General features: G+C 40.3%; 1 protein-coding gene across 1 annotated transcript; it reads right to left on the bottom strand.

Annotated features, from left to right (window-relative positions):
• Positions 1 to 5783: 5783 nt before the first annotated feature.
• tmem169b (transmembrane protein 169b) lies at positions 5784 to 9752 on the bottom strand. The gene is made up of 3 exons (XM_018672014.2): positions 9535 to 9752; positions 8549 to 8963; positions 5784 to 8339 (listed from the first exon to the last, which is right to left on the bottom strand). Exons 2-3 carry the CDS (start codon positions 8820 to 8822, stop codon positions 7705 to 7707), a joined length of 909 nt encoding a protein of 302 aa, XP_018527530.1. The 5' UTR covers positions 8823 to 8963; positions 9535 to 9752; the 3' UTR covers positions 5784 to 7704.
• Positions 9753 to 9964: the final 212 nt, after the last annotated feature.

Raw genomic sequence — 9964 nt, 5'->3', positions numbered from 1 at the left:
GACTGCCTATTAGTATTTTATACCACTTTTTATGTTTATTGAACTTCACATTTTAATTAGATTTTGAAATTAAAGGCTGGCTTGTCTCACTGCCAAGTTTAATCCTAACTGGAGAAACGAGTAGAACCTTTTGAGTTCAAGTAGGTCTGGAACGGTACTGTTTCGCGTCAGTGTTTGTGCGGCATATTGGGAGGCCTCCCAGCAGGGGAATTTTAGCCCACCCCTGCAGAGCGTTACAAGGGTACAGTAGCATCATTTGCGGACAATATGCGCTGCGGCATCAAACAACATATATTTCGGGCAATTCATATGTACTTGGGATTGTTCTTAAAACTAATTGATAGCGCGTTTGGGTTCTCTTGGAGGAAGTAAACCTGGCAGAAAGAGACAACTCGGATACCTCTGTTTATTCGTAATTTGGATACTTAATTTTCAATCTATTGGTGATGAGATCAACAGCAACGATGGCTATGAAAACCTAAATGATATGTTAATTGCCATTGTTAAGTGAATTGTTGGGTGAAAGGGTGAAAAATTGGCCTTATATCTCACCATTTTCATGAGATTTACAGGAGACAGCTGTAGCGTTGAATGAGTGACAGCTTGTATGATGCAAGATCTCTGTTGTACTCTATTGGATCCTTTTGATCCCTTTTTTGTTTGATTTATTTGTATTTCATGTCTGTCTACAGGCCAAAGACACGGCTACTAGCAACCTGTTAAAATGACCTAGTGGGATTTGATACATCTGAACTTCATGTTGGATGTTTGGATAGCATCTGAAACTCCCCCCCCACACACACACACACCTTTCCAACATTGGCTAATAAGTATGCGTTTGCCCATCATCTGTAGCTTTCTAGAATTAACAGTCTGACAGGTGTACTTCATGTCACAATTGGCCAGCTTAGAGAATCATTTGGGACAAAGCTTAATTCTGTGTCCTGGTTTATGACACAGGAAACAGCTATTAGCCAGTTGTTTAGACAACGTTCTACCTCAGCTGTTGATTCTGTAGCCTCCTTAAAATTCCCCCCTCTGTATTAATCCTTGTTTGGATGTGCATAAATGATCTTACTTCATTGTAGCCAGGTAGCATTTTTCTCATCATGTTGTTTTTCAATGTTCACTGCTGCTTTTGTCACACCTGCAAAGGGAGTGGTTTCTAATTTGGCATTATTGGTTTTACATGTTTTGTAGGATGTGGCAGTAGACTATTGACCCAGCATATAACTTGAAATGTTTGACCCTGTCTACATATTTGGTTTCTGACATGGTTGGACAGCATGTCTTCAGAACTAGATCTGCGAGACCCTAACTTTGCAATGTCAGATGGAGATTTTAAGTTCTCTGTTTGCACACGTTCTGACAGATTCAGCAAAATTTGTATTAAACTTTTGCAGTTTTCCCCCCAAATTTGGCAATGACAACCAGGAATGAGCTTGGATATCTTAACACTACAGAGAACAAGGTCAGCAGAGTCGACTCATATCACATACAAAGGCAAGGCTTTTCTCCTTCCCCTTCTTCTCTGTGTGTGAGGAAGTCTATGCTTTCAGTGTAATAATTGCTAAATTAGACCCTGTTGCTGATTGTCTGTCTTAAATTTATGATGTATCAGTGATTTAAAAGTTTTAAAGAAATGGAAAAAAACCTAGCCTTACAAGTAAGCATATAGACCATGGACCCCTACAGAGTTGTGTGCTGTGGTTGTGCAGTTTCCAAAACCAGACAAGGATCCATCTGCTTTTGTGAATCAGCTGACCATAGTATACTATTATGTTACTCCAATACAAACAACAATTGGAGATGTTTTTAGAGATAACTGTATAAGGGTAATATAAAACCCAGTTAATGTATATGCTAGAAAGAAAGCATGTTTAACATTAGCACTTAAAGATAGTATGAATAGTCTGAAGCATTTGTGTGAATTAGGGTCAAGCATTAATGGCCATGTCTTGCATTAGAAAACATGTAAAAAATAATGCTTAATTAGGAAATGGCTCCCTTTGCAGATGTGTAAACAGCAGCAGCAAATGTTGTCATGCTGCATGAAGAGAAAATGAGACCTGGGGAAAATGCAGTGGGATTGTATGATGTGCAGTCAAATGGGGCTTAATGCATAGAGGGGAACCTTTGAGAGGCTACAGAATCGGGAGCTGAGGAGGAAGTTTGTCTGGACAGTTGGCTGATACCAGTTTTCTGTGTAACAAACCAGCACACTGGATTAAGCTTTGTCCCAAATGATGCACCAAGCTGGCCAGTTATGGCGTGAGGTGTGTCAGTCAGATTGTTGATTCTGAGAAGTTATAGATGATGGGCAACACAGATGCCTGTTAGCCATGGCCTTGGAAAGGTATGTGTGTGAGTGGAGGGAGTTTCAGATGCTATCTAACCATTCAACATGTTCAGATGTATCCAATTCTACTTGGTTGTCTAAGCAGGATGCCAGCTTTGTGTTTTAGACCTTCAGACAGATGTGTTGAAATGTAAATTATAAAAGGTGGAATCAAAGGATCAATCACTATACAGTTGGACACGAGTTTCCTTCAGTATTCTCAAAGAAGCCCTGACACCAAAATCCCTCCTGTAGCAAAAAGGTCAACTGTGGTACTCGCACCATTGCTCAGTTCTGACAGTTCAATCCTGTCAGTTTAAATCAGACACCAGTTGATTCACACTTTTTAAGTATGAATGATGTAATACATAACATTTGACCAAATCCCCATTCCTAAATGTCACCTACTCTCAAGCAGTACCACAATAGTACCAGCATCTGGCATTCACCTAATGTGCTCTGATTATATAGCCACAAATTTAGTATACAGTAGTACAATTGGAATGTCTAAACAAAAGAAGTTTTGTTCCTCCAGAATTGGTTACTCTAATCAAAGAGAAATCAGAGGCATTCTTAGAAAAAATAATAAATTACAGGAAACCGTACATCTTACTGTACTTTTTTGGATGAATAGTTGTAGGTCGCCGTAGCCATATGGTGATGGAAGTTGCAGTAGTTTCCAGTTTCTGGTGGCTTCAGAAAAGTCAACATGGGATGCCCTGACCCAGAGAAGCTATGTCTTGGACAGCTGTGAGGAAGGAGGAAGGAGGAAGGAGAGGAAGGCCAAACTATACCAAACCCTCTTGATGATGCTGCTGCTGCTGCTGCTGCTGCTGCTGCTGCTGCTGCTGCTGCTGCTGCTACTACTGCCTCTGTGCCACGTGATGCCTTCAGGTGTGTTCTCTCAGATATTATACATATTATACATCTTTGTAATCTTTGCTTGCTTTATACTAACATTGTGTTTTTTCTTTGTCCAAGTCAGATGTCCATTCTTCAGAAACCTATAATGCTGTGGCCTGACCTGAGCTCACCAAGTCCTGCACACTGCCTCGACTTCCAGGCTCCACAAGTTTCCAAACCTCTTTGCAAAGTGGCTTGCCAGCTTTGCATGGTTCAACTGCTGATTAAACACAAACTATGGCCGTTAACGAACGATGTAAACCTCAGACACTCTGTACCACCTAAACAGTCACAGACTAATCTATCCACATGTGTCATATTACTTGGGAGGCTGTTTCCTGCCATCAGATTCTACAGTGCCACAGCATCCAATACCTTCTACCTCCACTGACTATGACAGCCATACACCACTCACAGTCTGTCACCATTACCTACAACTTGTACATATGTATACACACAGATCTCTTGTATCCATTAGTCTTATTTTTCCTGTTTTTAAATTTCTGCTGTTTAGGTATTTATGGAAATTCACCTGTATTCACCTCCACTGTCAAATTGAATTTCCCCTAGAGTGATTAATAAAGGTACAACAGAGCACAACACAGCACTCAACAAAATAGTTAAACAGACTCATCTTCATACTGTCCACAAGTCGCTGTCTACACATTTGAATTCTGACAAGGTTAGACAGCACGTCTTCAGAACTAGTTCTTCAGTCTTAGGTTTTGTGTACACATCCTGACAGAATTGGCAAGATTTGGCAATTGCAACTAGGAATGAACTAGGACATCTTAACACCACAGAGAACAAGGTCAAGAGAGTCGACTCATACTATATAAGAAGGCAAGGCTTTTCTCCTTCCCCTTCTTCTCTGTGTGTGAGGAGGTCTGTGTTCTAAGTGATTATTTCTACCCTGTTGCTGATTCTGTCTTAAAGCTGTACTCAATGGAAAGCAACTTACAAGTATTTAAGAAATTGGGAACAAAAAGGTCTGAGTCAGCATATACCCATACTGAATAGTGTTCTATGGTTATGCAGTTTCCAAAACCAGACAAGGATCCCTCTGGTTTTGTGAATCAGCTGACCATAGTATACTATGATGATCTTAGTTCAAGACCAATACAACAATTGGATGTTCACATGTTTTAGGGATAGATTTGGTGACATTTATGGAAATTTTTCTCTTTGATGTTAACTATATCTTCTTGTGCTGCAATTTCCCTTACAAGGATCAGTACATCTGCATCAGAGCACAACACACAATACTCAACAACAAAGCACTCACCATTTCACTACAACACTCAACAGGTCTTGATACACAAGACACTTGACACAACACAAACTAGACACCCATCTGCGGAAAGTGCAAACAAAACTTACTTGGGAAAAGGTTGGATTTGGAATACTGTAACCACATTTGTGATTTTGTTGTGCTGCAGATGTTCTGAAGTGGGCATTCAGCCCATAGATAATATATGAATTATGACTGCTTTTAAAATCTGTATTGGTATCTGTATTACATGTACGCTCCTTTATTGGATAGCAAGTAAAATCATTGCTTATTTCCTAAGTTGGTTGGTTTGTCTGGTTCATTTTTTTTTTCATCATTATGCTGACAACAACAAAACTCAACACTTGTTTGTTTAGACATAGCCTTTTTGAAATGTTTTAGTTGCACAAATAGGAACACATTGCTGAAGTTATTTCCAGTGATCTTGGGGAACTAGTAAGTGATTATCTGTAGTCACTTCATGTAAGAAATATTTTGTTAGCAGTTCTTTGCTAAATGGAGTCCTCTACTGGTAGAAAGAGAGCCGCTCAAATGAGAGTAGTGAATGTACTAATGGGAAGATTAAAAAATAACTGCACTGCACCACAGCATTCATTTTCTGCATAACTATTGGCTCAATTCATTCAGTACTCTCCTTACTTAACCTGTAGGATACATTAAAGCCTGTATACTGTGAAAAAAAGTTGCCATTCAGCAGCAGCTTAAATGGTGACAAAATCCACTGGTTGAAGCTGTTGAGATGAGAAGCTGTAAAGGTTCTGTTATCCAACATACCTAGACCTAGTCATTGCTACAATGCTTAAAGCAACCCATAGTTACAGTCAGCTGTGTTTCTTCTGCTTGTGACATTTGGAATAGGAGAGAATTGCATAGTTGTCATGGCTCTGGCTGATCCCTTGACTGTGATGTGTTTGAACCTTATATTGTTTTAATCATAGTGAAACAGGACAGTATAAGTTGGTAAGTATGTGTTGACCCTGGTACTGCATACTGCATTTGGTACGCTGCTGAGTTTATGTTGGAACATATGGATTTTTTTATAATTCAGTGCCGGGGTGCCGATAATTGGATCTGAAAGTGCACAAAACTAGCGTCAGTGTGCACCATGCAGGCATATATGCTGACTTGTCTTTCTAAGAGTCAGGCTGTGGAACCAGGAAAATAGTAACCTGCAGTGCATTGCTCTATAACATAAAACAAGATGTTGTTTTCCACAATATAAATAAGCACATAATTGCAATGTAATGGTACAACATTTTATTTCATTGTGTGTGATTCTTTACTTTGCATTCTGTGGATTCACAATAAGTACTGTGAAATACAGATTCACAACCACAATTAATGTCTTTACCAGTAACAAAGTAAAATTAAATTACCCAACTAGGTCTAATCATAAACATTTGAATCAGCAAATATTTAAAGCATCTATTCAAACAATCCCCATCTGCTGTGTATTTCAATCAGTTAATGATAGCTGCTTGCAATACATACACTTCAAAGTGCCAGAGTATAAAACACTTTGCCACAAGAATTTCATTAAGTGTACTAGACTTAAATATTTTAAATTAAAATTTAAAATAAATTAAATTTAAATTTAACAGGAAGTCTCGGGTAGAAAATTACAGAGAACTTAATTTTACTTGTATGTGGACCAAAACTGTGAAGACAACACAAGTAGTGTTTTGATGAAATCTTAAACAAAAGGAAACATGACACTGAAAAAAACATAAATTCACCAAAGAAATGCTTGTTTTGTCAGTTTGTCCTGACTATGGCTTCAAATCATGGCTAAATTAACTCTCTAGAGGGCCCAGGGGGAAACATGAACAGTGGGCTGACCTTCCTTTCTCCCACTCTCTCTGTGCATTGTTTATGTACTCTGTCAACTCCAAGTCCCCATTAAGTACAGAGCACGTGGCAGCGTAATTGTAATTAGCCTAGAGCCCCAGAAACCAGCAAGTATTTATATTCCTGGATATTTCTTTCAGTTTGTTTGAGATTATTTGATTAAACACAAATTTGTTAAGGAATATGCACCATGTAAGTATATAGCAAACACATTTTTTTGTTGTCAACAAGTCCTACAAAAAGACAAAAATCAACAATGGAGTTGATCCTTATAGTAAACAACCCAGTGTGTCACAAACTTTCAAAACTTTCAGTGCCTGGCTGTTGGGGAAAGTAATTATGGATTGGATTGACAACAAGAAAATTTTGAGTAAAAAAAATATAGAGCACATAGAGCCTTGTCCTTTAAAAACTAGATTCTGACACCGAGTCCCTTACCAAGACTTTGTTTAGTTCGTGTTGTGCTCAGTGGTGCATACTCCCAGTCAAATCAGTAATTAATCAAATTTCCAAAGTAACTGACACAGTTAACCTGGATCTGTGACCCTGGGGCAGTTGCCCAATCTTCCCAGTTGATATTAAAGTCTTGCTTCAACTGTTAACTTCATTGACTGAGTATGATAACTTCACATAAAAGATTGTATCGCCTTTGAGATGCATGCTGTTTTGGATGTTAGTGCACAGCAAAATGATCACATACATTAAATTACAGATATTTACATATGAACTGAAACTTGATTTGACTTGCAGGCTTCCAATAATGTGTTTATCAGTGTCCACAGCCAGTTTATGGAAACTATAGGAAGTAGAGTCTATGTATAAAAAGGTCTTTGAGTTGGAGTGCTGTTCAGTAATTATTGGAGGCCATTTACTGATCTGAGGGGAGCTGTGATGGCCATAACAACCTGTAAGTAAAAGATGACCCATAATAACCACTCCCACAATCAGAGTCCAATGCTTTACAATTTTGTATAACAGTTCAGCCCCTTAGGACAGTTCAGGCAGTGTTTAATAAAAAGATATCATTAACTTTCTAGCTTTACAAAAAAATCCTGTTATTTTGACGAGAAAGATCAAAGAGTTTGTTTCCTCTGGAGCTTTCAGTAAAATCTCAAGACTGTCATCAGCAGACAGATTTTGCTCTATTAGTGAAATAAGTGGACCTTGAAATAGAGTTTTAATCAAACACTTGAACCTTCTGGCACCTGTTTGTCCTCTGTTCCTGAACCTAACTCATGCAATTAAGCTTAATCAAAGCATGATAAGCAGTTGCAATTTTGATTCCATCTTCAGTTTGTACCTTGGACCTCTGCATCACCCTGTTTCACACTGATGATGTCTGGGCAAATTCACTGGGGGCCTTGCTCTGCAGAGTGCCAGAAACGGTGTCAGAGTCGAGCAGCTCCACTATGCTGTAAGGGGAACAGTCCTCCAGTCCTAGCTTCCCGCAGGCCCAGCCACAGAAGCCTTTCTCCAGGTCTCGCACTGCCTGCCACCACTCGCTAAAGGCCCAGGACACCTGCACCACAGCAGAGTACAGAGCCAGAGACAGTGCCATTGGCATGATGAGCATAGGGTAGAAGATAATGAGGAAGGGGCATATTGTAATCTTGTGCCAGAACGTCCGCTCCTCATTGTACACCAGGAAGACATTGTACCAGGTGAGAGTGCCGTAGTAGAACGAGGTGATGAAGGAGAGGAGGAAAACCACAGGGGCACAAGAGATGCTCCACAGAACAACATGGGGTCCCTGGCACACACCTAAACTGCAGTTGCGTTTAGAGCCTTCCCCTGCCTCACACTCTGCATCCAGACGTTCCTTTGACTTGGCCAAATCCCTGAGTTCCTTCTCTGTCAAAGTGACATGTATGTCCACCACCTGACCCTTCTTCTTGCCCCGGGTGATGGTGCCTGTCAGGGTCACATAACGACTGTCTGGAGGAAGGCTCCAGCTTCCACCTGTTAAGATATAATATGACAAAAGACTTTTACCTATGTGATTCCCTTCATTTGTGTTTTTTTTTAAATATATATATATATATATAGTATATATAACAAATATGTTTGTCCAACACATTACTGAATAGTTAAAATGAGACACCCTTTCCTTCAGTAATAACAGCTGCATGTGGCTTCATGATTTTAACAGAATATGACACCTCTCTCACCTTCGCCTGTAGGCGTGCAGAGGAATTTAGCTCCCTCCTCAGTGCTCCTCTCTGCCCCCTCCTCACCGCCTTGGTCCTCTCCAGGCACCCTATCCACTTCAGAACGGTACACAATAATGGACTCTGGACGCAGGTCTTTCTTCTTCCTCCTCTTCCTCCTGATAGAGGGTCCCACCTCTCCATCGTCCACATGGTTCCCTGATATATCTGATCGTAAGGAGATCATCTGGGGGCTGCCCTCTCCTTCAGTTTGTGGCTCCTCTACCTGTGCCATGCTCTCACTTGATCTGGTAAACTCTTGGACCCTTAAGCTACTTTTTAATGGGTTATATTTGGAGACTAGTGAAGTCGAGAGCAGCACAAACTATGTCCATCCATTGTGTTTATGTTTTCAGAGTTCAATTAAGATTTTCAGCTGAATGCAAAGTGACACATATACAAAAACAGGGAGAGAGAGGGAGAATGCAATTAAAAACAGATTGTAGTTGTTTTTTTTCACAATCACAATAATCCTGTATGCATGGCCTAGATCCTGCACAGTCGCCTATTCTGTGATAATAATAACATCTTCCAAATGTCACATTATTATTGGTCTAATGGCATTAGAATGCCTTAGCAGACAGAGACCAGATGCACTAGGTAGATCACAAATGATGGATTTGCACAAAACCGGGGGGTTGTCTGTGTTTTGCATGACAGCGCACCGACACAGTGGAAATGCATCGCGCTCAGTCTAAGCACAGCATCATATCCTCTTCACAACCATAATGCCAGAAAAACGACACCACTCATAAACGGACCGAGACGTTTTTGTAAAAGAATACACAAGATAAGATAAAAGGGGCTGAAATTGACAAAGCAGCCCATTCTCCACACGGCTGATCCCCTCCCATTTAAATCCCACCCATGTCCGCTCTTTGTCTGCAGACGCCAGCCGGCGAACAACACGGAGTCTAACTATAAATGCGACTAAAATTTAATCTTACCTTAAATACACTGGGCCAGCACCGTGTAGATAAACAAAGCCGTGAGGGGACAAATCACTGAATTAATCTGAAACATCGCAGGAGGCTGAGCATCACAGCGTTTTGTTTTCGCCGATACAGATGCGCTACGCAAAATGACTTCCAGAATAGCTCTAAACCCGCCTCTCTGCCCTCTGTCACACAACTCCCATGACCAATCCCCACCATCCGTGAGCCCACTGCCGTCATGTGAACATGGAAATATGATGGGGGCGGGGGGCTGAGGGTCTACATAGGTCCCAGAGAAAGCCGGCTTATTAAGCAAGGCGTTTATAAATACAAAAATCACAAGTATACATTGGTAGGGGGAAGTAATTATCTGGGACAGTTTTTTTTTAAAATTCTGCCTTGTGTAAGCTTTCGCTCCATAAATTGAAATTATTAGTCAAAC

This window comes from Lates calcarifer, linkage group LG1 (assembly GCF_001640805.2).
Source record: "Lates calcarifer isolate ASB-BC8 linkage group LG1, TLL_Latcal_v3, whole genome shotgun sequence".
Classification (NCBI taxonomy): domain Eukaryota; kingdom Metazoa; phylum Chordata; class Actinopteri; family Centropomidae; genus Lates; species Lates calcarifer.
This window is presented reverse-complemented; position numbering and strand designations above follow the sequence as displayed.

Coding starts and splice junctions, on each gene's coding strand:
- tmem169b (XM_018672014.2), bottom strand. CDS start 8,822: ATGGCACAGGTAGAGGAGCCACAAACTGAAGGAGAGGGCAGCCCCCAG. Junction 8,340..8,548: donor CTGCACGCCTACAGGCGAAG/GTGAGAGAGGTG, acceptor ATATCTTAACAG/GTGGAAGCTGGAGCCTTCCT.